The sequence below is a fragment of the Pelodiscus sinensis genome, unplaced genomic scaffold (genome assembly GCF_049634645.1).
Source record: "Pelodiscus sinensis isolate JC-2024 unplaced genomic scaffold, ASM4963464v1 ctg77, whole genome shotgun sequence".
In the NCBI taxonomy this organism is placed as follows: Eukaryota; Metazoa; Chordata; order Testudines; family Trionychidae; genus Pelodiscus; species Pelodiscus sinensis.
The window spans coordinates 170,891-198,298 of NW_027465809.1; the positions used below are offsets into that span (position 1 = coordinate 170,891).

Genomic DNA, 27,408 nt, shown 5'->3' on the forward strand with positions numbered 1-27,408 from the left:
GGGACGGTGACCAAAACCCTGAGGGGAGTGGGAAAGTCGGATACTGGGAAGAAATGCAGAGAGGAAGGGGCAAGAAAGGAGGACCCCAGTTTCGAATGGAGAAGATAGGGCGATCAACTGGTTACCTGAAGTGTTTGTACACTAATGCGAGAAGCCTGGGCAACAAACAAGAAGAACTGGAGGCCCTGGCCCAGACCAAGAAATATGATTTAATTGGGATAACAGAGACTTGGTGGGATGACTCGCATGACTGGAGCGCTGTCATGGAAGGGTATAGACTGTTCAGGAAGAACAGGCAGGGGAGAAAAGGAGGAGGAGTTGCACTATATGTAAGAGAGCACTATGATTGCTCTGAACTCCAGTATAAAGAGGGAGAAAAACCTGTTGAGAGTCTATGGGTTAAGTTTAAAGGAGCAAACAGCAGTGATGTTGTGGTTGGTGTTTGCTACAGGCACCGAATCAGGTGGATGAGGCAGATGAGGCTTTCTTCGGACAACTGAGCGAAGCTTCCAGATCGCAGGCCCTGGTTCTCGTGGGGGACTTTAATCACCCTGACATCTGTTGGGAAACCAATACGGCAGTACACAGGCAATCCAGGAAGTTTTTGGAGAATGTTGGGGATAACTTCTTGACACAAGTGCTGAAGGATCCGACCAGGGGCCGTGCACAGCTTGACCTTCTGCTCACAAACAGGGAGGAACTAATAGGGGAAGTGGAGGTGGGTGACAACCTGGGAAGCAGTGATCATGAGATGGTAGATTTCAGGATTCTGACCAAAGGAAGAAAAGAGAGTAGTAAAATACACACCTTGGACTGCAAAAGAGCAGATTTTGACTCCCTCCGAGATCTGATGGGCAGAATCCCCTGGGATGTTAACATGAAGGGGAAAGGAGTCCAGGACAGCTGGCAGTATTTTAAAGAAGCCTTATTGAAGGCACAGAAAGAAACCATCCCGACACGTAGCAAGAGAGGCAAACATGGTAGGAGACTGGACTGGCTTACAGGGGAAATCCTTGGTGAACTTAAGCACAAAAAGGAAGCTTACAAAGAGTGGAAACTTGGACAAATGACCAGGGAGGAGTTTAAATGTCTAGCTCAAGAATGCCGGGGGGTTATCAGGAAGGCGAAAGCGCAAATGGAATTGCGACTGGCTAAGGATGTGAAGGATACAAGAAAGGTTTCTACAGGCATGTTAACAAGAAGGTGATCAGAGAGGGTGTGCGGCCCCTACTGGATGAAGGAGGTAACCTAGTGACAGATGATGTGGGGAAAGCTGAAGTACTCAATGCTTTCTTTGCCTCTGTATTCACGGACAAGGTCGGCTCCCGCACTAATGCGCTAAGTGACGCAAGATGGGATGAAGATGGACAGGTTAGGAACTATTTAGAAAAGCTAAACATACACAAATCCAAGGGTCTGGATTTAATGCATCCAAGGGTAATGAGGGAGTTGGCAAATGTCATTGAGGAGCCTTTGGCTATTATTTTTGAAAAGTTGTGGAGATCGGGAGAAATCCCGGATGATTGGAAAAAGGCAAATGTAGTGCCCATCTTCAAAAAAGGGAAGAAGGACGATTCAGGGAACTATAGGCTGGTCAGTCTTACCTCGGTTCCTGGAAAAATCATGCAAGGGATCCTTAAGGAATCCATATTGAGGCACTTGGATGAGAGGAAAGGGATTAGGAATAGTCAGCATGGATTCACAAAGGGCAAGTCGTGCCTGACCAATCTGATTAGCTTCTATGATGAGGTAACTGGCTCAGTGGACATGGGGAAGTCAGTGGATGTGATATACCTTGACTTTAGCAAGGCTTTTGATACGGTCTCCCACAATATTCTTGCCAGCAAGTTAAGGGATTGTGGATTGGATAAATGGACGGTAAGATGGATAGAAAGATGGCTAGAAGGCCGGGCCCAGCGGGTACTGATCAACGGCTCGATGTCAGGATGGTGAGCGGTTTCTAGCGGAGTGCCCCAAGGTTCGGTCCTACGACCGGTTTTGTTCAATATCTTTATTACTGATCTGGATGAGGGGATGGATTGCACCCTCAGCAAGTTTTCGGATGACACTAAGCTGGGGGGAGAGGTAGATACGCTTAAGGGCAGAAATAGGGTCCAGAATGACTTAGACAAATTGGAGGATTGGGCCACAAGAAATCTGATGAGGTTCAACAAGGACAGGTGTAGAGTCCTGCACTTGGGACAGAAGAATCCCAAGCATAGTTACAGGCTGGGGACCAATCACTTAAGTAGCAGTTCTGCAGAAAAGGACCTGGGGGTTACAGTGGATGAGAAGCTGGAGATGAGTCAACAGTGTGCCCTTGTAACCAAGAAGGCTAATGGCATATTAGGGTGCATTAAGAGGAGCATTGCCAGCAGATCCAGAGATGTCATTATTCCCCTTTATTCGGCTTTGGTGAGGCCACATCTGGAGTATTGTGTCCGGTTCTGGGCCCCCCACTACAAAAAGGATGTGGACGCATTGGAGAGGGTCCAGCGGAGGGCAACCAAAATGATTAGGGGGCTGGAGCATATGACTTATGAGGAGAGGCTGAGGGACTTGGGTCTGTTTAGTCTGCAGAAGCGAAGAGTGAGGGGGGATTTGATAGCAGCCTGCAACTTCCTGAAGGGAGGTTCCAAAGAGGATGGAGAGAGGCTGTTCTCAGTAGTGACAGATGGCAGAACAAGGAGCAATGGGCTCAAGTTGTGGTGGGAGAGGTCCAGGTTGGATATTAGGAAAAACTATTTCCCTAGGAGAGTGGGGAAGCACTGGGATGGGTTCCCTAGGGAAGTAGTGGAGTCTCCATCCCTAGAGGAGTTTAAGTCTCTGCTTGACAAAGCCCTGGCCGGGTTGATTTAGTTGGGATTGGTCCTGCCTAGCGCAGGGGGCAGGACTTGACCTTCTGAGGTCTCTTCCAGCTCTATGGTTCTATGATTTTATAACTCCTGGCAGGCCTGTGGGAGCTCAGGGCCTGCAGCCCGGCCAGTCCTGCTGGCCCAGAGTAACCTGACTAGCTCCCGGGCTGGAGGGGGAGTCAGCAGACAGCTCTGGCACTCATTCGCCTGGCGCTCCTGTCTGTTGCAGGTCACCCGCCCTGCTCTGGTCGCCGTCTGAGTCCATCTGGTCCTAGCCTCAGTTTCTCCTCCTGCCCCTGACTCCTGCTGTAGCAGCTTGGCCCCCGCGCCCAGGGTGCTGACACAACCCAGGGCTGCTTTTCCTGTAGCCTCAGCCCCAGGGTGCAGGCCGCTGCTCAGGGCTGCATAGAGGCGCTGGCTGGCAGGACCTGAAGGAGTCCTCACAGGAGGGGAAGGGGGAGCCCGGAGAGCCCAGGTGCTCAGAGCAGCCCTGACCCTCCTCCTCCCTGTAACACCTGGCCCGGGAATGGGCACAGGGCCCTGCCACAGCTCCATGGAGCAGCAGAGGTGAGGGACGGGGGGCAGCGTTACTGCTCACTTAGACCCCTCCCTGTCTCAGAGCATGCCAGCCAGTGTCTGGCCTCTCCCAGCGGGGGGTGAGGTGGGGGTTGCCAGGTGTCCGGTATTGAGCCGGACAGCCCGGGATTTGCGCCTTCCAGACGGTAAAGAAATTCAGAAGATACCAGGCACCTAAAATGTTCGGTATTTTCTGTTTTGCCCAAGGCCTGGTTCGGGCGCCCAACGGAAGGCCGCTTGCAACATGCTGGGGTGGAGGGAGGGGGAGCAGCCCTGGAATTAAAGGGACCACGACTGCATTTTGGCCCTGGTGCCTTTTGGGGTTTTTTTGGAGTCAACAGAATTTTTTCCCAGGGTTTTGCGGGGGGGGGGGGGGGGGGTATTTTTTGTGAAACCATCTGGCAACCCTACTCCCAGCGGGGGGCTGGGGGAAGCGGAGACCCTCGCCCTGCTGGGGGCTGAGGGCCAGCAGGGGCGTAAGAGACGCAGGAGCATACGCAGACACCGCAGCTGAGCTGCACTGGCCTAGCGCTGCCCTCGCAGGTCGGTGCAGCCACGCAGGCGACCCCCCGGGCGGGCTCACTGTTGTAGTGCAGACCAGGGATGTAACGGTGCAGTCGATTAAACAATTAAACAATCAGCAAAAGCCTGTAGGATGCTACAGACGACACGCGTTCCCCCCCCCCCGCCAGTAAACGTTCCAGCAGCTCAGTCCTGGCCAGCGACAGGTCCGGGACCTACCCCTGCTGCACCTCGGTACTGAAAGTGTATTGGGAGCCGGGAAAGCAGGGAGCTTGGCTCAGTTGTGCTTGCGCTGGGTTGGGGAGCTCAGACCCCCCCACCCGCTACACTCTGTGCTGCTGCCTCTTTCTCAGAGGCTGGGTTGTAAATCGGCTCCCCTGGCGGACCAGCTTCCACCTGGCACCTTGCGCTGCTGCTTCTGATTCAGGGGCTCCCCAGGAGTGGGGCTGGAGCACACTGGCTGTGCCCCCCCAGACTATAGACTAGTCGACTAAGCAATAAGAATTCCCCGTGCTGGCCAGGGCGCGTGACGCTGGAGACGGGGCTGGGTGGGGTTGAGTTACTGCTGCACTGGGCGTGTGCAATGCATTGTGGGTGCTCGCAGAGATGACCCTCCCCAGCGGTGTGGCCCTGGCTCCAAGTCTGGGTTCAGCCTGTTCTGTGGGGCTGGGGCAGGCCACTTCCTTCCTACGGCCTCGCCTCCTGGCTCGGTCTGTGGGGAGCTCTCCAGTCGCTGCTGCCATTACCTGCTCTGCGCTGCCTTCAACAACGCGGTGCCCGGAGTGCTGGTCGCTGCTTGGAGCCATTCCTGCACCCTGGGCAGCGGGCGCGTGGCGCACGCGCGGCTCTGCCCCGGGGCACGTGGCGGCACATGACGCAGGTGCAGCTCTGCCCCGGGGCACGTGGCGGCACATGACGCAGGCGCGGCTCTGTCCCGGGGCGCGTGGCGGCACATGACGTAGGCGCGGCTCTGTCCCGGGGCGCGTGGCGGCACATGACGCAGGCGCGGCTCTGCCCCGGGGCAAGTGGCGGCACATGACGCAGGTGCGGCTCTGCCCCGGGGCGCGTGGCGGCACATGACGCAGGTGCGGCTCTGCCCCGGGGCGCGTGGCGGCACATGACACAGGTGCGGCTCTGTCCCGGGGCGCGTGGTGCACGCGCGGCTCTGTCCCGGGGCGCGTGGCGGCACATGACGCAGGTGCGGCTCTGTCCCGGGGCGCGTGGCGGCACATGACGCAGGTGTGGCTCTGCCCCGGGGCGCGTGGCGGCACATGACGCAGGTGCGGCTCTGCCCCGGGGCGCGTGGCGGCACATGACGCAGGTGCGGCTCTGCCCCGGGGCGCGTGGTGCACGCGCGGCTCTGTCCCGGGGCGCGTGGCGGCACATGACGCAGGTGCGGCTCTGTCCCGGGGCGCGTGGCGGCACATGACGCAGGTGCGGCTCTGTCCCGGGGCGCGTGGCGGCACATGACGCAGGTGCGGCTCTGCCCCGGGGCGCGTGGCGGCACATGACGCAGGTGCGGCTCTGCCCCGGGGCGCGTGGCGGCACATGACGCAGGTGCGGCTCTGCCCCGGGGCGCGTGGCGGCACATGACGCAGGTGCGGCTCTGCCCCGGGGCGCGTGGCGGCACATGACGCAGGTGCAGCTCTGCCCCGGGGCGCATGGCGCAGGTGCGGCTCTGCTCCGGGGCACGTGGCGGCACATGACACAGGTGCGGCTCTGCCCCGGGGCGCGTGGCGGCACATGACGCAGGTGCAGCTCTGCCCCGGGGCGCATGGCGCAGGTGCGGCTCTGCTCCGGGGCACGTGGCGGCACATGACACAGGTGCGGCTCTGCCCCGGGGCGCGTGGCGGCACATGACACATGTGCAGCTCCGCCCCCCAGTGCGCTGCGCACCTTACAGCTGCAGCACCTGATGGCAGCTCTAAGGGACATCGTGTGGCCGGGCGTGGCACCCCTTACAGCTGCCATCAGACACCCCCATAGGTTGGCACCCCAGGCAGCTGCCCGGCTAGCTCGCCCCTTAATCCGGCCCTGCCTGGAGCCCAGTGTGCTTCCTGCCGGGGCCTGACCACAGGGGGCAACAAGTCAGGGAAGAGGAGGGTTGGATGAGACCTAAGGAGGCATCTCGTCCAACCCCTGCTCTAAGCAGGACCAACCCCAGCTAGATCATTCTAGACTGGGGTGGGCAAGAGCCTGCCAGCTCCCCCCAGCTACCTGCCCCGGGCCACCACCCAAACCCTCTGTATCCCCTCTCCCTGCTCCCTCCCAGACACTTCACCCCCTTCTACAGCCCTTCGCCAGGCCAGAATCCTCTCTGGCACCCACACCGCCTCCCTGATCCTGCACCCAGGTCACCACCCAAACTCTCTGCTCCCTCCCAGACCCTGCACCCCCTGTAGAGCCCCTCCCCCAGGCCAAAACCCTCTCCTGCACCAATGCCCCCTCCTGGACCCTGCACCCTAAGCCTCTGCCCCAGTTCACAACCTCCTCCTCCTTCACCCAAACTCCCTCTCAGCCCCCACACGCCCCTCCTGCACCCCAGTCCGCTACCCCGAGCTCCCATCTGCACCCAACCTCCGTCCCAGACCCCGCAGCCCTCTCCATGGAAGTGAGGCCCTTGACCACTTGCCAAAATCTTGGTGTGGCCTCCCCATTAAAATTATTGCCCAGCCCTGTTCTAGATCAAAGTGTCCCTGTGCAGAGAGACGCCTCCTTTACTCCAGCTAATTAATAACAAGAATCATAGAATCCCAGGGCGAGCAGAGAGCTCAGGAGGCATCACATCCGGCTCCCTGCCCAAAGCAGGACCAACCCAACTCAATCAACCCAGCCAGGGCTTTGTCCAGCCGGGACTTAAACACCTGTAGGGATGGAGACTCCGCCCCTCCCTAGGGAACCCAGCCCAGTGCTTCCCCACCTGCCTAGGGAAAGAGTTTTTCCTACTATCCAACCTAGACCTCCCCCACTGCAACTTGAGACCATCGCTCCCTGTTCTACCATCTGCCACCCCTGAGAACAGCCTCTCTCCAGCCTCTTTGGAACCTCCCTTCAGGAAGTTGAAGGCTGCTCTCAAATCCCCCCGAACTCTTCTCTTCTGCAGACTAAACAGACCCAAATCCCTCAGCCTCTCCTCATAGGTCATGTGGTCCAGCCTCCAAATCATTTTGGTCGCCCTGCACTTGACCCTCTCCAATGCGTCCACATCCTTTCTCTAGTGGGGGGCCCAGAACTGGACACAATACTCCAGATGTGGCCTCACCAGAGCCAAATAAAGGGGAATAATGACATCTCTGGATCTGCTGGCAATGCTCCTCTTAATGCAACCTAATATGCCATTAGCCTTCTTGGCTACAAGTGCGCCCTGTTGACTCATCTCCAGCTTCTCATCCACTGGAACCCCAGGTCCTTTTCTGCAGAACTGCTACTTAGCTGGTTGGTCCCCAGCCTGCACCAATACTTGGGATTCTTCCGTCCCAAGTGCAGGACTCTACACTCGTCCTTGTTGAACCTCATCAGATTCTTTTGGCCCAATCCTCCAATCTGACTAGGTCACTCTGGACCTTATCCCTGCCCTCCAGCGTATCTACCTCTCCCCCTAGCTTAGCGTCATCTGTGAACTTGCTGAAGGTGCAATCCATCCCCTCAGCCAGGTCATTGATAAAGATATTGAACAAAACCGACCCTAGAACTGATCCTTGGGGCACTCGGCTAGAAACCGACCGCCATCCTGACATCGAACCATTGATCACTACCCGTTGGGCCTGACAATCTAGCCAGCTTTCTATCCACCTTACAGTCCATTTAGCCAATCCATACTCCCTTAACTTGCTGGCCAGAATATTGTAGCAACTGTATCAAAGCTTTTCTAAAGTCACGGTATATCACATCCACTGACTTCCCCATAGCCACAGAGCCAGTTACCTCAGCATAGAAGCTAATCAGATTGGTCAGGCACCACTTGTTCATCTTGGCAGCTGAGGATAGAACAAGAAGCAATGGGCTTAAACTGCAGCAAGGGAGGTTTAGGTTGGACATTAGGAAAAAGTTCCTAACTGTCAGGGTGGTCAAACACTGGAATAAATTGTCCAGGGAGGTTGTGGAATCTCCATCTGTGGAGATATTTAAGAGCAGGTGAGATAAATGTCTATCAGGGATGGTCTAAACAGTATTTGGTCCTGCCATGAGGGCAGGGGACTGGACTCGATGACCTCTCAAGGTCCCTTCCAGTCCTAGTATTCTATGATTCTATGACTTGCCCTTGGTGAATCCATGTTGACTATTCCTGATCACTTCCCCTGTTCCAAATGGATTCCTGGAGAATCCCTTCTGTGATTTTTCCGGGGACTGAGGTAAGGCTGACTGGTCTGTAGTTCCCTGGATCGTCCTTTTTCCCTTTTTTAAAGATGGTGTGACAGACAGCTGGCTAAGCCAGGTGTCTGCCACAGTAGGCTGGTTAAGGGGAAACAGCTAAGCAAGCCCAGGCCAGCAGGGCTATCAGAAGCAGCTGTGGGACTCACAGCAGGAGGGCTATATAAGGCAGAGGAAGGAAGCCAGAGGGGAAGGAGGAGTAAGGAGCCAGGGTGTGGCTCACTGTGCTCCTAGGTGCAGAGAGGAGTTGGCTGGCTGGACTGTAAGTACATTTACAGCACAGCGTCAGAAAACAGGGCTTCTTCCGGAAGAGCTGTTCCTCTCCCCACGAGGAATGAGCCCTCTTGCACAAGAGCTCTTCCACAAGAAGGCAGTGTAGACAAGCAACATGATTTTTTTGCGCAAGAAACCCCTATGGCTACGTCTAGACTACATCCCTTTTTTGGAAAAGTGATGTAAATTAGACGTATCACAATTGCTAATGAAGCGGGGATTTACATCTCCCCTGCTTCATTAGCATAAAAATGGCTGCCGCTTTTTTCCAGCACGCAGCTTTGCCGGAGAAAAGCGCCAGTCTAGACGCTGATCTTTAGGAAAATAAAGCCTTTTCCAAAAGATCCCTTATCCCTCTTGATAAGGGTTAATGCACTGGCTGCAAGGGATTAATGCAAACTGGAGGGAGCCTGTGCAGTGCCCCAGCCAATTGCAGAGGAGCTTTTAAGGAGCTAATCAGAGTGTAGCTCACTGGGGAAGACCTATATAAAAGGAGCTGCCCAGCAGAGAGAGTCAGTTTTGGCAGGGGCATGGGGATGGTTCTGGTTCAGTTCCAAGAGAAGCACCTTGGGGCTATGTCTACAGCTGCGGCTTCTTGTGCGAAAAATATGCAAATGAGGCTAAGCATGGAATATCGCCACACCTCATTTGCATATGTAATGAGCCACCATTTTTGCACTGCCCCTTCTAGCGCAAGGACCCTCTTGCGCAAGGCCGTTATTCCTGAAAATAATTGGCATAGCAGCATTGCGCAAGAGGGTTTTTCTTGCACAAGAAGGGGCAGTGTAGATCGCTTCTTCTGGCACAAGAGCCTCTTCTGCAAAAATGGTGGCTCATTAGGTATGCAAATGAGGCTTGGCGATATTCCACGCTTAGCCTCATTTGCATATTTCTCGCGCAAGAAGCTGTGAACGTAGACATAGCCTGGGAGACCAGTGCTGGGCAGGCTCAGGGGAGCTAAGAGTAGGGTTGCCAGGTGTCCCGTAGTTTTACCTCCTGTCCGGTAAACAAATCAGAAAATACCGAACACCTAAAATCTCTGGTATTTTCTGATTTTTTTGTTCCCTGCCAGGAGGCAAAAATACCAGACACCTGGCAACCCTACACACACTCAGCAACTGGGCTCGGGCCCCCGATGCCCCCCGTCCTACCCACTTACCTGGGTCTGCAGGGGAGCTCTCTTCCTGTGCAGAGTAAGAAAACAAGATGGCTGCCAGGAAAAAAACCTCAAAGGCCTTAAAGGGGCCATGGTGGGTTTTTTTGTATTTTTTTTTTTTGCCCAACAACTTTGATCTCCCCCCATTGTTTCCTCAACAGTTTTTTTTGGGGGGGAGGGGGTTGGTATTTTTGGTTAAACCATCTGGCAACCCTACTAGAAAGGGAGGCTCCTGCCTGATCACTGCAAAGCTGCTGGCCTTGCCACTAGAGCCAGGAGGGTCCATGGGGTACCAAGGAGCTACAGGCAGTGAAAGGGGAGCAGAAGGGGGCAGGACACAGCTGCCACCAGAGGGCCCCAGGTTCGGGACCCAGAATAGTGGATGGGTCTGGGGACCCTCCCTTACCCTTGCGTCACACTTTGCCACCAAGGCGTGGCTTGTACATACTGTGGCTTGCCCCTGAGGTAAGAGGTTGGACGTGTAGGGTCTACAGTTGGCCACAGTAGTGGGTGAAACAGACCTGCTGGTAGCCTCCTGGGGGGAGGGTGTGGCCCAGACAGACTGTGGCTGGCCCCCAAGGCAGAGGGGCTGGGCTCGGAGGCCACAGCTGGCCATAGTGGCAGTAGAGCCACAGGGCTGGCGATAAACCCCCAGAAGAGGGCAAGCGACCTTTGGAGTGGGCGCTGCCGGAGGCAGTGTCCTGAGGATGCCAGGGGCCGGGAATGATGTAGGTCTGGAGCATGGATGGAGGAGACAGCAGCCTGAAGAATGGATTAATTCCCTGGAGCTACTAGCAGGAGGTGCTGCAGCTGTGAGTTGACCCCATGACAGAGGGAAAGCAAATTATGCGTGCACAACATTAATTTCTGCATTGAGCAGTGGCCCAGAATCCCCCAGGAGGAAATGGAGAGGGCAGCTCATGGCCCTGACCTGGGTATTGGTGGCCATGGCCAGCTGCACCCTTGGCCGTGGCCAGTTAAAACTTGCACCAGCACAATCGCATTGGGGCAGTGAAAGGGGAGCAGATATTGTCCCCCTTACTGTCCATGGAGCCGCCCAGCACCTTCCGTGCTGGGGCATCAGGCAGCTCCCTCCCCGTCCGTGGGAGCAGGTGCTGCTGTGCCTGGTGTCAGCCTCTGAAAGCTACTTTAGCCCCCGCCAATCTCATTGCTCCAGAGCAAGGCCACAGCTGCCATGAACATGATCCTGTCTCAGGGGAATCGGTGCTAATTCCTCCAGTAAGACCCTCACGCCACAGTGCAACAGCAGTCTGCTGCCATAGCACTCCATCATCCTTGCCCTGCAGGGCTGGGGGTGGGGCAGGCAGGCCAGAGGCAGCAAAGAAGGGCAAGGAATAGGCAGGGGCCAGAGCCCGGCTGGCACGGGGGCAGGCCGGAGCAGGGGCCAGGGCCCAGCTGGCATGGGGGGCAGGCCGGAGCAGGGGCCAGAGCCCAGCTGGCACGGGGGGCAGGCCGGAGCAGGGGCCAGGGCCCAGCTGGCACGGGGGGCAGGCCGGAGCAGGGGCCAGGGCCCAGCTGGCACGGGGGGCAGGCCGGAGCAGGGGCCGGGGCCCAGCTGGCACGGGGGGCAGGCCGGAGCAGGGGCCGGGGCCCAGCTGGCACGGGGGGCAGGCCGGAGCAGGGGCCAGAGCCCAGCTGGCACGGGGGGAGGCCGGAGCAGGGGCCAGAGCCCGGCTGGCACGGGGGGCAGGCCGGAGCAGGGGCCGGGGCCCAGCTGGCACGGGGGGAGGCCGGAGCAGGGGCCGGGGCCCAGCTGGCACGGGGGGAGGCCGGAGCAGGGGCCGGGGCCCAGCTGGCACGGGGGGAGGCCGGAGCAGGGGCCAGAGCCCGGCTGGCACGGGGGGCAGGCCGGAGCAGGGGCCGGGGCCCAGCTGGCACGGGGGGAGGCCGGAGCAGGGGCCAGAGCCCGGCTGGCACGGGGGGCAGGCCGGAGCAGGGGCCGGGGCCCAGCTGGCACGGGGGGCAGGCCGGAGCAGGGGCCGGGGCCCAGCTGGCACGGGGGGAGGCCGGAGCAGGGGCCAGAGCCCAGCTGGCACGGGGGGAGGCCGGAGCAGGGGCCAGAGCCCAGCTGGCACGGGGGGAGGCCGGAGCAGGGGCCAGAGCCCAGCTGGCACGGGGGGAGGCCGGAGCAGGGGCCGGGGCCCAGCTGGCACGGGGGGCAGGCCGGAGCAGGGGCCAGAGCCCAGCTGGCACGGGGGGAGGCCGGAGCAGGGGCCAGAGCCCAGCTGGCACGGGGGGCAGGCCGGAGCAGGGGCCGGGGCCCAGCTGGCACGGGGGGCAGGCCGGAGCAGGGGCCAGAGCCCAGCTGGCACGGGGGGCAGGCCGGAGCAGGGGCCAGAGCCCAGCTGGCACGGGGGGCAGGCCGGAGCAGGGGCCAGAGCCCGGCTGGCACGGGGGGCAGGCCGGAGCAGGGGCCAGAGCCCAGCTGGCACGGGGGGCAGGCCGGAGCAGGGGCCAGAGCCCGGCTGGCACGGGGGGCAGGCCGGAGCAGGGGCCAGAGCCCAGCTGGCACGGGGGGCAGGCCGGAGCAGGGGCCGGGGCCCAGCTGGCACGGGGGGAGGCCGGAGCAGGGGCCAGCTATCCACACATCAAGGAAATGAGGGTCCTTGGCTGGAGACGGCGGTTAGTTGGGGCGCTGGCTGAGTGCTCCTGATTGGATGCATCAGGGCCCCTCTGGGCAGGCAGGAGGTTGCCCTGAGCCAGGGCGGCCAGTCTGGCCTGCCAGCTGCTTTAGAAGGGCTCTGACATCTCCTGAGTGACGGCTCCGTGTGGTCCCTCGAGCTGGGCTGTGAGCCGCAATTGGGCCCATTGGGAGCTGCTGGCCCTGGCCAAAGGGAAGTAGAGGCAGGGCCTGCGAGACCCAGAGCCAAGGTCCCCGAGGGTGGCCGTTTCCAGCCGCACGGTTACGCTGGGGATGACCTTTGACCTTGGGCATGTGGGAGGAGAGGAGCTGTGGCTAGAGCAGCCCTAGTGCCCAAGCAGGGGCTAGGCTGACCTGCACGGGGACCCGGGCTCGGGACAGGCTGAACGCAGGGCCTGCTGGCACGAATGGTGTGCGTGTCCCTGCGAGCCTGCACGCGCGTGAGCCAGCCTGTGCACGCGCGTGAGCCAGCCTGTGCACGCGCGCTGTCCACACACAGTCACTTCCTGCCAACGTCTGGCTACGGAGCTGCTCTGTGCAGGCGCTGCAGGTTCCCCCAGGTGGGCAGACCCTTCTCAGGGAGCTGCTGGCCCTGGTATGAGGGAAGGCCGGTCCCGGCTGTCTGCTCGGAGAAAGCCGAGGTCTGGTCCCCGTGACAAGGCAGCGGAGCCTGGCTGGATTCACGCGGCAGGCAGACATGTAAGACAGCCACGTGCATTTCCTTGCTCGCCAGCATCTCTTTGTGTAATGCACCCTCCCCTCCCCCACGGCTCGCTCGCCCCCGTGACCTCATCCGCAGATCAGAGGGCAATTGCACTAGGGAGCGGCTGGAAACAGGAGCCTTCTTGGCCTCTTAAGTGCTGATCTGGTTAGTGGCCAGAGAGCTCCTGGCCCCCCCCCTCAGGGCTCCCCTCCCCCAGATCCTGCTCACAAGGATGGGTCCCTGCCTACAATGTTGTGGCAAACTTCCCAAGACGCTAATGGATTTTGTGGGGCCCCAGCGGGTGCCACCGACTCTTGCTGCTTGGCTCTTCGGCACTTTTCCCTCAATACTTAATAGCTGTAGGAAAAGCAAACGCGCACGTGTGGAAATCAGTGATGAGGAAGGCTGGCCCGAAGCCAACATGAAGCAGGCAAGTCTTGGGCCAGTTCCCTGCACTGCCCTTCAGTCCTGACTCTCAGTCCCCTGTGCTCGGCCCTCCCTAGGGGTCCCCCCATCTGAGCAGCGGATCGGGGCTGGGGCCACAGAACGGAGGCAGCACAAGGCTTCCTCCTGGCCAGTAACAGGCCACACACCCGCTAGCGTCCTGCTGTGGGAGTGCCCGTCTGTGCTGCTTCCTTCCCTGCCTTGTGCCAGCCCCGTGGCAGGGAACATGCAGCTGGCTCATTCCCAGGAGGAATTCCTGCCCCTGCCAGTCTCATTCATTGACGCTTGCTGCTGGGTAAAGCCTCCGGCAGGAAACTGACTCACTGCTGCCTCCAGGCAGGGAAGAGTCAGACACAGGCCCAGGCTCTTTGCAGCCTCCCAGGGACTGATCCGTGTCCCTTTCACTCTGAATTTTGTCCTCCCTTTGCGAGGTTCCTCGCTCCCACCCTGAGCCCACCTCACAGGTTGGTGTCCGCCTGAGCTGGCGGGGACAGGCCCAGCTCAGATGCTCTCTCAGTTCAGTAGCCTTAGGACGCCGTGTTGCCAAAGAAGCATGACGAGACCCTCCTGCCCAAGTCGGCCTTAGCGGCGCCTCCCGGCCGGTGCGACCCCACCCACGCGGCGCCTCCCGGCCGGTGCGACCCCACCCACGCGGCGCCTCCCGGCCCGTGCGACCCCACCCACGCGGCGCCTCCCGGCCGGTGCGACCCCACCCACGCGGCGCCTCCCGGCCCGTGCGACCCCACCCACGCGGCGCCTCCCGGCCCGTGCGACCCCACCCACGCGGCGCCTCCCGGCCGGTGCGACCCCACCCACGCGGCGCCTCCCGGCCGGTGCGACCCCACCCACGCGGCGCCTCCCGGCCGGTGCGACCCCACCCACGCGGCGCCTCCCGGCCCGTGCGACCCCACCCACGCGGCGCCTCCCGGCCCGTGCGACCCCACCCACGCGGCGCCTCCCGGCCCGTGCGACCCCACCCACGCGGCGCCTCCCGGCCCGTGCGACCCCACCCACGCGGCGCCTCCCGGCCCGTGCGACCCCACCCACGCGGCGCCTCCCGGCCCGTGCGATCCCACCCAAGCGGCGCCTCCCGGCCCGTGCGACCCCACCCAAGCGGCGCCTGCCGGCCCGTGCGACCCCACCCACGCGGCGCCTGCCGGCCGGTGCGACCCCACCCAAGCGGCGCCTGCCGGCCCGTGCGACCCCACCCACGCGGCGCCTGCCGGCCGGTGCGACCCCACCCACGCGGCGCCTGCCGGCCCGTGCGACCCCACCCACGCGGCGCCTGCCGGCCCGTGCGACCCCACCCACGCGGCGCCTCCCGGCCCGTGCGACCCCACCCACGCGGCGCCTCCCGGCCCGTGCGACCCCACCCACGCGGCGCCTCCCGGCCCGTGCGACCCCACCCACGCGGCGCCTCCCGGCCCGTGCGACCCCACCCACGCGGCGCCTCCCGGCCGGTGCGACCCCACCCACGCAGCGCCTCCCGGCCCGTGCGACTCCACCCAGGCGGCGCCTCCCGGCCCGTGCGACCCCACCCAAGCGGCGCCTCCCGGCCCGTGCGACCCCACCCACGCGGCACCTCCCAGCCCGTGCGCCCCCACCCAAAAAGCGTGACCTACACTTTTTGTGCCTAGACATAGGCCCAGGCCTTGGGCTGTATTAAAATGTGCTCATATGAGCCACAGAAGCAAGTGAACCACAAGCACCTCTCAACCCTTCTTGGGTTAAAGCAAGTGGTGGGTTTCGTGTGCAACATCCAGGTACCCCAGCCCAGGAGCACTGTGGCCACCTCATATTCATGCCTAGAGCTTCATACAGGCCAGGCCGGGCCTGCGACACAGGGCCAGGGGCTGTGCCGGTGGCGGCAGGAACAGTGGTTACCACTGAGCAGCAGGGCACAGGTGTGAGGACAGGGAGGAAGGTGCAAGACAGGAGCAGTAAATGAGCCATTATCGACAGCCTCTCCCTCCCTTCCCCCATCCCATTCCTCTCCTTTCTCTAGCTGCTGCCTGGCCGGACAAGATGTTATTTCACTGGCCAGGTGTCAATGCCTAACACCCCATTTAAACCAGTAACTAGCGTGAGTGGCTCTTACACCAGAACCCTGCGGCTCTCAGCTCTGTGCGGAGAGAGGGAGGGTCTTCATCCGAGCCTCTGCCAGGCCCTTGTGAGGGCAGCGCCTTGGGACACAGAACAAGCATAGGCCCCGGGGGGCTGCTCAGACAGCGCCAGTCCCTGGAGGCGGGGGCAGTGTGTGTGTGTGTGTGGGGGGGGGGTGTCTGTGTAGGGGGATGTCTGTGTGTGTGTGTGTGTGTGTAGGGGGATGTGTGTGTGTGTGTGTGTAGGGGGATGTGTGTGTGTGTGTGTGTGCACGTAGGGGGATGTCTGTGTGTGTGTGTGTAGGGGGATGTCTGTGTGTGTGTGTCTGTGTGTGTGGGGGGTGTCTGTGTAGGGGGATGTCTGTGTGTGTGTGTCTGTGTGTGGGGGGTGTCTGTGTAGGGGGATGTCTGTGTGTGTGTGTGTGTGTGTGTAGGGGGATGTCTGTGTGTGTGGGGGGGTGTCTGTGTAGGGGGATGTCTGTGTGTGTGGGGGGGTGTCTGTGTAGGGGGATGTCTGTGTGTGTGTGTGTGTGTGTAGGGGGATCTGTGTGTGTGTGTGTGTAGGGGGATGTGTGTGTGTGTGTGTGTGTGTGCACGTAGGGGGATGTGTGTGTGTGTGTGTGTGTGTGTGTGTGTAGGGGGATGTCTGTGTGTGTGTGTGTAGGGGGATGTCTGTGTGTGTGTGTGTGGGGGGTGTCTGTGTAGGGGGATGTGTGTGTGTGTAGGGGGATGTGTGTGTGTGTGTGTGTGTGTGTGTGTAGGGGGGTGTGTGTGTGTGTTGCCAGCGGGCCCCAGTGCCGCTCGCTCCTCGCCCGCCTCACTCACTTGCTGAGCCCCGCCCAGCACAGAACGGCCCCGCTCCGGGCTCAGCACCGTGACACGCGCTGCTCCCAGCCAGGGGCCGATCCTGCGGCGCTGCCTCGCGCCCCCCCCCCCCCCCCGGCGAACCCGGCTCGTGGGGGGCGGGACCAGGGCCCGGGAGGGGCCACCCGGCCCCAATGAGGCAGCGCGGGGCGGGGCCCAGTGGGAGCGGCGGGACTGCGGTGCCGGCTCAGACCCGGTGCGCCTGAGCCCGCGCCGCGCTGCTCCTTCCAGCGCCCCCGCCGCGCCGCTCCGCTCCTTCCAGTGCGCGCCCCCACCGCCCCGCGCTGCTCCTTCCAGCGCCCCCGCCGCCCCGCGCTGCTCCTTCCAGTGCGCGCCCCCACCGCCCCGCGCTGCTCCGCGCTGCTCCTTCCAGCGCCCCCGCCGCCCCGCGCTGCTCCTTCCAGCGCCCCCACCGCCCCGCTCCGCACTGCGCGCCCCCGCCGCCCCGCGCTGCTCCGCGCCGCTCCGCACTGCGCGCCCCCGCCGCCCCGCCGAGGATGGGCCAGTGAGCCCGGCACAGCAGCTGCCCGGGCCTGTCCCGCTCCGGCTCTGTCTGCAGCCGGCGCCGAGCCGCAGCGCCCGCCCGGGAGCCCGGCGGGGAGCAGACGGGAAGAGCCGATGGAAAACTTGCGAGAGGTAGGGAGCGCCGAGCCCCGGCTAGCGGCAGCCCGGACCCAGCTGGGACCCCCAGGCCGGGGCGCTGAGCGAGCTCCCCGCGCCCGCCCGGACCCGCCCCAGCCCTGAGTACCAGTCCCGGCCGCTGCTGCCTTGAGGCACCATCTGGGCGAGACCACGCTGCAAATGCCCCTCGGTCCCGGCTCTGCAGCATCGTGCGGCGCTGTGGGAGGGGTGTGTGTGTGTGTGTGTGTCGTGGTGTGTGTGTGTGTGTGTGTGTTGGGTGGTGGCTGGGGTCTGGCGTGTGTGTGTGTGTTGGGTGGTGGCTGGGGTCTGGCGTGTGTGTGTGTGTGTGTGTTGGGTGGTGGCTGGGGTCTGGCGTGTGTGTGTGTGTGTGTGTTGGGTGGTGGCTGGGGTCTGGCGTGTGTGTGTGTGTGTGTGTTGGGTGGTGGCTGGGGTCTGGTGTGTGTGTGTGTGTTGGGTGGTGGCTGGGGTCTGGCGTGTGTGTGTGTGTGTGTGTGTTGGGTGGTGGCTGGGGTCTGGCGCGTGTGTGTGTGTTGGGTGGTGGCTGGGGGTCTGGCGTGTGTGTGTGTGTGTTGGGTGGTGGCTGGGGGTCTGGCGTGTGTGTGTGTGTGTGTTGGGTGGTGGCTGGGGGTCTGGCGTGTGTGTGTGTGTGTGTTGGGTGGTGGCTGGGGGTCTGGCGTGTGTGTGTGTGTGTGCGCGCGTTGCGTGGTGGGGTCTGGGGTCTGGCGCGTGTGTGTGTGCGCGCGCGTTGCGTGGTGGTGGCTGGGGTCTGGCGCGTGTGTGTGTGTTGGGTGGTGGTGGCTGGGGTCTGCTGTGTGTGTGTGCGCGCGCGTTGGGTGGTGGTGGCTGGGGTCTGCTGTGTGTGTGTGTGCGCGCGTTGGGTGGTGGTGGCTGGGGTCTGCTGTGTGTGTGTTGGGTGGTGGTGGCTGGGGTCTGCTGTGTGTGTGTGCGCGCGTTGGGTGGTGGTGGCTGGGGTCTGCTGTGTGTGTGTGTTGGGTGGTGGTGGCTGGGGTCTGCTGTGTGTGTGTTGGGTGGTGGTGGCTGGGGTCTGCTGTGTGTGTGTTGGGTGGTGGCTGGGGTCTGGCGTGTGTGTGTGTGTGTGTGTTGGGTGGTGGCTGGGGTCTGGTGTGTGTGTGTGTGTTGGGTGGTGGCTGGGGTCTGGCGTGTGTGTGTGTGTGTGTGTGTTGGGTGGTGGCTGGGGTCTGGCGCGTGTGTGTGTGTTGGGTGGTGGCTGGGGGTCTGGCGTGTGTGTGTGTGTGTTGGGTGGTGGCTGGGGGTCTGGCGTGTGTGTGTGTGTGTGTTGGGTGGTGGCTGGGGGTCTGGCGTGTGTGTGTGTGTGTGTTGGGTGGTGGCTGGGGGTCTGGCGTGTGTGTGTGTGTGTGCGCGCGTTGCGTGGTGGGGTCTGGGGTCTGGCGCGTGTGTGTGTGCGCGCGCGTTGCGTGGTGGTGGCTGGGGTCTGGCGCGTGTGTGTGTGTTGGGTGGTGGTGGCTGGGGTCTGCTGTGTGTGTGTGCGCGCGCGTTGGGTGGTGGTGGCTGGGGTCTGCTGTGTGTGTGTGTGCGCGCGTTGGGTGGTGGTGGCTGGGGTCTGCTGTGTGTGTGTTGGGTGGTGGTGGCTGGGGTCTGCTGTGTGTGTGTGCGCGCGTTGGGTGGTGGTGGCTGGGGTCTGCTGTGTGTGTGTGTTGGGTGGTGGTGGCTGGGGTCTGCTGTGTGTGTGTTGGGTGGTGGTGGCTGGGGTCTGCTGTGTGTGTGTTGGGTGGTGGTGGCTGGGGTCTGCTGTGTGTGTGTGTGTGTGTGTGTTGGGTGGTGGTGGCTGGGGTCTGCAGTGTGTGTGTGTGTGTGTGTGTTGGGTGGTGGTGGCTGGGGTCTGCTGTGTGTGTGTGTGTGTGTTGGGTGGTGGTGGCTGGGGTCTGCACTGTGTGTGTGCGCGCGCGCGTTGGGTGGTGGTGACTGGGGTCTGCAGTGTGTGTGCGCGCGCGCGTTGGGTGGTAGTGACTGGGGTCTGCAGTGTGTGTGTGTGTGTGTGTGCGCGCGCGCGTTGGGTGGTAGTGACTGGGGTCTGCAGTGTGTGTGTGGCTGGGGTCTGCGGGTGTGGGGGGGAGGGTGTCCGGTGTCCGCAGTGTAGTGTGTGTGTGTGTGTGTGTGTGTGTGTTGGGGGAGGATGGCTGGGTCCAGGCTCTGGGAGAAATGACTCAGCTGTGCCTGATCGCACTGCCCCACAAGAAGAACCAAGTGCCTTGCAAATTGGAAGCAGCTAATGCAGAGTGAGCCCTGTCCATCTCCCCCCACCTCGCCACTGCCTGTTCCCCTTCTCCCTGCTGTGGAGCCACTGGGCAGATGCTGGGTGGGGACGCCCTTGGTTGGGCTCGGAGGCTGGGAAAGTTGCTTGCCAACTATAGTGCAGATGGCAGGGGGCTGGTGTGGAGAAGGGGCTGGGGACGATTATTTACCTCTTCCCAGAGCTCTGGGCTCACCCAGTGGCTGTGAGGCAGCCAGCCGAAGAGCACTTTGCCCCTCTCAGGCTGCCTCTGTGCCTGGGATGTTGTGGAGGCCAAAACCACATTAATTCGCAGGGGCTAGGCCCATCCCTGGCTCTGGCCAGGAGGTGAGTGAGTTGGGGGGCAGCCCATGCGCTGGGCGTCCTAGACTGCCAGGCGCTGGGCTGCACGACTAGGGATGGATCGCGGATAAACGTCCCTGCTCTGTTCATCCCCTCTGGCACTGGCTGCAGCAGGGAGACCGGCTGCTGGGCTGGGGGATCCGTGGTCCAAGCCAGCCTGGCCGTGTCTCTCTGCACAGTCTGAAAGATGCCCTGGCGAGGGCTCTAGGACACATTGTGACACGTCTCAGTGACGCTTTCACCCAGGGCACCACGTGAGTGCGCTCAGTGCCCTGCCGTGGCTGCTGGGCTGTACGGTGAAGTATGGGCAGAGTCCTTGGGGCACTGGAGCAGTTGCCCAGCATAGAGGCTTCCCTGGGGCAAGGACAGAACCCGGCATGATGTAAGCAGGTGAGGGCGGTGTGGGTATCGGGAGGCGAGAGTGAGCTGCGTGCTCTGTGCCCTTCTGCCCGGTGTCTGCAGTCCCGACGGCGTTCACGTGTCAGCGAGGCCTCTAGGAGCAAGGGAGGCACTTCCCGAGGGGAGCATGGCACAGCTGGCCAGATGCATTGTGGGAATCTCGCCCTCCTCTGAAGCCTGGGGTGTTAGTTGCTGCCGGCTGCAGGCCATGCTGAGAGGGGAAGTGAAGGGATTTGGGGTTTGTGCATGGAGTCAGGAGGGGCCCTAGACTAGCTGCCAGCAACTGGCGCCCCAGGTGAACCATGCAATTGGCGCCCCCCCTCAAACCCCTCGATATTGCGCCACCATTTGGTGCTCCATTGTGCCCCATTTAACTTGGCGCCCAAGGCCACCGCCTAGTTCGGGCTGCCCCTGGTGGGAGGGAGGGGCTGTTACTGCCCTTCCCCACAGGTGACAGTCTGGGCAGGCCTGTGGAAGCCCTGCAAGCGTCACTAGGTAACGGCTGGGAGAGATGAGCCCCACGTGCTCTGGGGAGAAGGGGTCCCAGTGTCAGACCCAGGGCTGCCCAGTGACTGCGAGGGTGTCTGCTTACTCCCCCAGGGAAGCTCTGGCAGCCCAGGCCTTGCTCTTGCCTCGCCCGTGCCCTGTGAGTTCATGCTGAGGGTCCTCTTTGGGCATCTGGCCCAGCTTGGAGCTGCGTTTTGACCCGTGTGTGGAGCATGCGGCGCCTGCCTGCCATCCCCTGCCTCTCTGCTGTGCTGTTGCCCAGTCACCTTTGTGCCAGCAGATGGCTCTGACTCGGGCATGACCACACTCACATCCTCTAGCTGGCAGCCCCTGCCGCGCCAGCCCCCCCCAAAAGGAAACGGAGGTCCGGGAAATGAAAGGTGACTGCGTGGGGGTGCCTGGCTACTGCACTGCCTGGCTCCCTAGAAACCTAGCCCCCTTCCCCCCACCTTTTTTTCCTCTTTTTTCCTCTCTCCCTTTGGCCAATGACTCTGCATTTTGAGCCTAGACCTGGGGCTGCCCACGTGCTTGCTAGCGGCTGCCTCCCTTTCCTGATGGCAGGCAGTGGTTCCAGTGTTTGCATTGCTCGGGGTTGGCAGCCTCCTAGGGTGCATGGATCCAGAAGGGAGCTAAACTCTGTGAGCCTCCTGCGGGGGGGGGGGGGGGGGGGGTCTCTGCTTCTGCCTCTGAGTGAGCTGGTCTTCAGTTCTCCGTGATTCATGCTGAAAGCTTCCCGCCCGGAATTGGTTTCCAGGCGGTTAAGCCCTGTGCCCGGGGTGTCCCTGGCCCGGGTTTGGCAGTTCTGTGTCATCAGCGGCTGAGTTAACAGCCTTACTCCTCCCCCTCCCCAACAGATACAGGGATTCACAGGCTCCCTGTGGGGGTCTCTGCCCCCAGTCTCTTTGCAGAGCCCGTGGCCAGGGGCTGCCCCCCCCACGCTGGTTAACCTAATGCTACTGGGAGCCAGTGCTGTCTGCAGCGAATACTATGTGCTGGGGGGAGGGCTAGATCAAAGCCTTTTCCCCACCCCTGGGCTGTGGGGAAATTGCTGTCCTCTCGTCCCCAAGCAGCCGCGAAATGCTGACTGGGGAAGAGGCGAGATGGAGGGTGAGGATGACGGGGTGGGGGCGGGGGACTCCCAGCACCCCCTAGATGTGTGGATCAGCTCTTTGCCTCGCAGCAGGACCCAGCCAGGCAGCCTCTGCTAGACGCGGCTTATCTGGCGCTGGGGTGGGGAATGGTTTTGGGTCTGGGGCTGCTGACTCACAGGAAGATCAGTCAGGGGCTGCACGCAAGTGAGAAGCCAAAAGCCCGCCCCTGACTGAGAGCCACTCCCCTCACTCAGAGCCTGGGGGGCCAGGCTAGTAGATTTACTGTGCTCCAGCTCGGGGAGAGGCAAAGCACCAGCAGACTCCCCAATGCTGGGGGGGACCATGAGCCTTGGGGGCTGGATCTAGGGAAGATGGAGGCCGTGTCCAGTCTCTGGGCCTTAGGTTCCCCATTGCTGAAGCAGACACAGCATCTGCTGTGTAGATGGGCGTGGAGCTGTGGTGGGGAGACTGTCTAGCCATGGCTCTGTCACAGCTCCCCTGCTGTGTAGATGGGCGTGGAACGTGGGGAGACTGTCTAGCCGTGGCTCTGTCACAGCTCCCCTGCTGTGTAGATGGGTGTGGAACTGTGGTGGGGAGACTGTCTAGCCGTGGCTCTGTCACAGCTCCCCTGCTGTGTAGATGGGCGTGGAACTGTGGTGGGGAGACTGTCTAGCCGTGGCTCTGTCACAGCTCCCCTGCTGTGTAGATGGGTGTGGAACTGTGGTGGGGAGACTGTCTAGCCGTGGCTCTGTCACAGCTCCCCTGCTGTGTAGATGGGCGTGGAACTGTGGTGGGGAGACTGTCTAGCCGTGGCTCTGTCACAGCTCCCCTGCTGTGTAGATGGGCGTGGAACCGTGGGGAGACTGTCTAGCCGTGGCTCTGTGACAGCTCCCCTGCTGTGTAGATGGGCGTGGAACCGTGGGGAGACTGTCTAGCCGTGGCTCTGTCACAGCTCCCCTGCTGTGTAGATGGGCGTGGAGCCGTGGTGGGGAGACTGTCTAGCCGTGGCTCTGTCACAGCTCCCCTGCTGTGTAGATGGGCGTGGAACTGTGGTGGGGAGACTGTCTAGCCGTGGCTCTGTCACAGCTCCCCTGTTGTGTAGATGGGCGTGGAACCGTGGTGGGGAGACTGTCTAGCCGTGGCTCTGTCACAGCTCCCCTGCTGTGTAGATGGGCGTGGAGCCGTGGTGGGGAGACTGTCTAGCCGTGGCTCTGTCACAGCTCCCCTGCTGTGTAGATGGGCGTGGAGCCGTGGTGGGGAGACTGTCTAGCCGTGGCTCTGTCACAGCTCCCCTGTTGTGTAGATGGGCGTGGAACGTGGGGAGACTGTCTAGCCTTGGCTCTGTCGCAGCTCCCCTGCTGTATAGATGGGCGTGGAACCGTGGTGGGGAGACTGTCTAGCCGTGGCTCTGTCACAGCTCCCCTGCTGTGTAGATGGGCGTGGAACTGTGGTGGGGAGACTGTCTAGCCGTGGCTCTGTCACAGCTCCCCTGCTGTATAGATGGGTGTGGAACCGTGGGGAGACTGTCTAGCCGTGGCTCTGTCACAGCTCCCCTGCTGTGTAGATGGGCGTGGAGCCGTGGTGGGGAGACTGTCTAGCCGTGGCTCTGTCACAGCTCCCCTGCTGTGTAGATGGGCATGGAACCGTGGCGGGGAGACTGTCTAGCCTTGGCTCTGTCACAGCTCCCCTGCTGTATAGATGGGCGTGGAACCGTGGTGGGGAGACTGTCTAGCCTTGGCTCTGTCACAGCTCCCCTGCTGTGTAGATGGGCGTGGAACCGTGGTCGGGAGACTGTCTAGCCTTGGCTCTGTCACAGCTCCCCTGCTGTGTAGATGGGCGTGGAGCCGTGGTGGGGAGACTGTCTAGCCTTGGCTCTGTCACAGCTCCCCTGCTGTGTAGATGGGCGTGGAACCGTGGTGGGGAGACTGTCTAGCCTTGGCTCTGTCACAGCTCCCCTGCTGTGTAGATGGGCGTGGAACCGTGGTCGGGAGACTGTCTAGCCATGGCTCTGTCACAGCTCCCCTGCTGTGTAGATGGGCGTGGAACCGTGGTGGGGAGACTGTCTAGCCTTGGCTCTGTCACAGCTCCCCTGCTGTATAGATGGGCGTGGAACGTGGGGAGACTGTCTAGCCGTGGCTCTGTCACAGCTCCCCTGCTGTATAGATGGGCATGGAACGTGGGGAGACTGTCTAGCCGTGGCTGTCACAGCTCCCCTGCTGTGTAGATGGGCGTGGAGCCGTGGTGGGGAGACTGTCTAGCCGTGGCTCTGTCACAGCTCCCCTGCTGTGTAGATGGGCGTGGAACTGTGGTGGGGAGACTGTCTAGCCGTGGCTCTGTCACAGCTGCCCTGCTGTATAGATGGGCGTGGAGCCGTGGTGGGGAGACTGTCTAGCTGTGGCTCTGTCACAGCTCCCCTGCTGTGTAGATGGGCGTGGAGCCGTGGTGGGGAGACTGTCTAGCCGTGGCTCTGTCACAGCTCCCCTGTTGCACGTGCTGGCAAGCCGGGCTGGACAGATCCTAGTGACAACAAGGTGAAAAGGTCTGGCCTGCCCAGGCGCGCGTGCGTGTGTCTGTCCTTTCCCCATAGAGCAGAGCTCTGTGCTCCCGTGACTCTGCCATCTGCTCCCTCTGCCCTGGTGTGCTGGGCACTGGGTGAGTTCCCTGCTGCTCCGCACTGGGATTTCCGCAGGGCCGACCCCACCCCATATGGTGCTGGAGGGTTGGATCTATCCATGGTGATCGGGGATAGTCTTGCTGTTGGGAGAACTTCCCTGGCTTAGCCACTGCCCCAGTGAGATGGGCTAGCGACAGGATCCGAGTCCTCGCTCCCACTTCCTTTACCCGGAGGCTGGCCTGCCCTCCAGGGCTCCGCTTCCGCTGTCCCGGAGTCCTTCTTGCCCCAACAAGGCTGGGCCCGGGAGGGCAGGTGCTAGGGTGTCTCCACGCCGGGGTGCTCTCCCCTGCCCTTCGCACAGGTCAAAGCAAATACGAGTTAGTGAAACCACAACCAGTGTAAAAACCGTAAAAGGGAAAGCCATCGCCTGGCTCTGTGGCAGGGACGTAACACAGCGTCTCCAGAATGGCAGGGCAGGCCACGGTTCATTCCTCGCACGTCCAGGCCGTGGCACTACAGGGAGGCTGTGAACAGGACCCAGGCTCTGACGCTGGCCCTCAGGTGCTATGTGGCAGGGCCCTGCCTCAGGGCACCAGCCCCTCCCCCTCCAAGTCTGTTCTGCAAGGCCCTCTTGGCTGGCCGTGTCTCCGTATGCTGGGTCCTCGCTCGCTGAGTGCCCCTCGCTCTCCCCAGCTGCGCCCTGCACCTGGTTCTGGACTGCTCCAGCTGCCCCGCTGTTTGGCCTCCACACTGACGCTGCTCTGCCTCCAGCAGCATGGGCTGCTCCCCGGCCCCTCTGGCTGCTGCAGCTCGGCTTCCAGCCCGGCGCTGCTCCCCTGGCTGCTCCCCTGGCCCTCTGGCTTCCAGCCCGGCTTCCAGCCCTGCTCTGCTCCCCTGGCCCCTCTGGCTGCTGCAGCTCGGCTTCCAGCCCGGCGCTGCTCCCCTGGCTGCTCCCCTGGCCCTCTGGCTTCCAGCCCGGCTTCCAGCCCTGCTCTGCTCCCCTGGCCCCTCTGGCTGCTGCAGCTCGGCTTCCAGCCCGGCGCTGCTCCCCTGGCTGCTCCCCTGGCCCTCTGGCTTCCAGCCCGGCTTCCAGCCCTGCTCTGCTCCCCTGGCCCTCTGGCTTCCAGCTCGGCTTCCAGCCCTGCTCTGCTCCCCTGGCTGCTCCCCTGGCCCCTCTGGCTGCTGCAGCTCGGCTTCCAGCCCTGCTCTGCTCCCCTGGCTGCTCCCCTGGCCCCTCTGGCTTCCAGCCCTGCTCTGCTCCCCTGGCTGCTCCCCTGGCCCTCTGGCTTCCAGCCCTGCTTCCAGCCCAGCGCTGCTCCCCTGACTGCTCCCCTGGCCCTCTGGCTTCCAGCCCGGCTTCCAGCCCAGCGCTGCTCCCCTGACTGCTCCCCTGGCCCTCTGGCTTCCAGCCCGGCTTTCAGCCCTACTCTGCTCCCCTGGCTGCTCCCCTGGCCCCTCTGGCTTCCAGCCCGGCTTCCAGCCCTGCTCTGCTCCCCTGGCTGCTCCCCTGGCCCCTCTGGCTTCCAGCCCGGCTTCCAGCCCTGCTCTGCTCCCCTGGCTGCTCCCCTGGCCCTCTGGCTTCCAGCCCGGCTTCCAGCCCAGCGCTGCTCCCCTGGCCCTCTGGCTTCCAGCCCGGCTTCCAGCCCAGCGCTGCTCCCCTGGCTGCTCCCCTGGCCCTCTGGCTTCCAGCCCGGCTTCCAGCCCGGCTTCCAGCCCAGCGCTGCTCCCCTGGCTGCTCCCCTGGCCCCTCTGGCTGCTGCAGCTCAGCTTCCAGCCCTGCTCTGCTCCCCTGGCTGCTCCCCTGGCTGCTCCCCTGGCTGCTCCCCTGGCTTCCAGCCCGGCTCTGCTCCCCTGGCTGCTCCCCTGGCCCCTCTGGCTGCTGCAGCTCAGCTTCCAGCCCGGCTCTGCTCCCCTGGCTGCTCCCCTGGTCCCTCTGGCTTCCAGCCCGGCTCTGCTCCCCTGGCCCCTCTGGCTGCTGCAACCCGGCTCCGCTATCTGGGCTGCTTCTCTGACTGGCACAACTGCTCCCCAGCTCATCTCCGCCTCTGCTCCCTCCTTAGCTCAGCCCAGGTGATTCCAGCCTCTGCAGAGGATAGGACCTCCTGACCCCCTTCACTAGCCTGCCTGCCCTGTCCGTGACCTGGGGGCTGTCCGGCTCAGGCCCTGAGTTCCCATTGGCCCTTCCCCGGCCTCTTGATGCTGGGAGCTCATTGACCAACCCCCCCACTGAGTTTTAGCAAGAGGCCAACCGCCCCTTACACAGGGAACTGGTGTGCAGGGCCCTGCAAGTCTGCAGGCTGCTGCGTTCTCGCTGCGGATGTCTGTGGACGTGGCTGTCGATGGTGGCAGATGACTGTGGACCAAGTTTGCTGATGGGTGTGGATCCAAATGTTCTGCCTAGAGCCCTGCAAATGAAGTGGACACCCGCAGGTCTCTACGGACAGTGATTGCCGATGGCAGATTGGACGTGGCACATGTTTTGTGCCTGCACTGGGCTCCATGGATCTGAGGAAGTGGGAGGTGGCATAGCTTGAAGCTCCAGGGCCTTGCTAGGGATGTGAAATATCGGTTAACTGACTAGCCAATTCACCTCATGAATTCGCATTGGTCACTCGACTAGTCTAAAGTTCCCAGAGCCGGGGCTGGCAGCCAGTGCTCTCAGGCTCCACTCCTGGGGAGCCTCCTGCCACCCTGCGCTGCTGCCTCAGGGGAGCCAGTTTAAAAACCAGCTCCCCTTGCAGACCGGCTGCTTCAGAGGCAGCAGCGTGCAGTGGCAGCAGCCCCTGTTGGGACGGGAGGTGTGGGGGGAGGCTGAGCACCTGAACCCAGCATGAGCCGGGACTGAGCCGGTCTGCCTGCCCTCCTGGCTCCTAATACACTTTAAATGCAGAGCCGCAGTGGGTGTAGGTCGCGGGCCAGGGCTGAGCTGGGCTGCTAGCCAGCCTGCTAGAACATTTACTGGGGGGGGGCAGGGAATGCGTGTAGTCTGTAGCATTAATTTATAAGCTTTTGC

At 62.2% G+C, this 27,408-nt stretch overlaps 1 protein-coding gene and 1 long non-coding RNA gene across 2 annotated transcripts in view; both read left to right on the forward strand.

The window, feature by feature from the left end:
* Positions 1-16,972: 16,972 nt before the first annotated feature.
* Positions 16,973-27,408, forward strand: part of LOC102447238 (unconventional myosin-X-like) — a 311,005-nt gene continuing 300,569 nt past the window's right edge. Inside the window, exon 1 of the mRNA XM_075914469.1 lies at positions 16,973-17,164. Within this exon, the coding sequence (XP_075770584.1) occupies positions 17,147-17,164 (18 nt within the window). The 5' untranslated portion in view covers positions 16,973-17,146. The remainder of the gene's footprint in view (positions 17,165-27,408) is intronic.
* LOC142823428 (uncharacterized) overlaps positions 19,223-27,408 on the forward strand; it is a 35,781-nt gene continuing 27,595 nt past the window's right edge. Inside the window, exon 1 of the long non-coding RNA XR_012898641.1 lies at positions 19,223-20,166. This is a non-coding gene — a long non-coding RNA (uncharacterized LOC142823428). The remainder of the gene's footprint in view (positions 20,167-27,408) is intronic.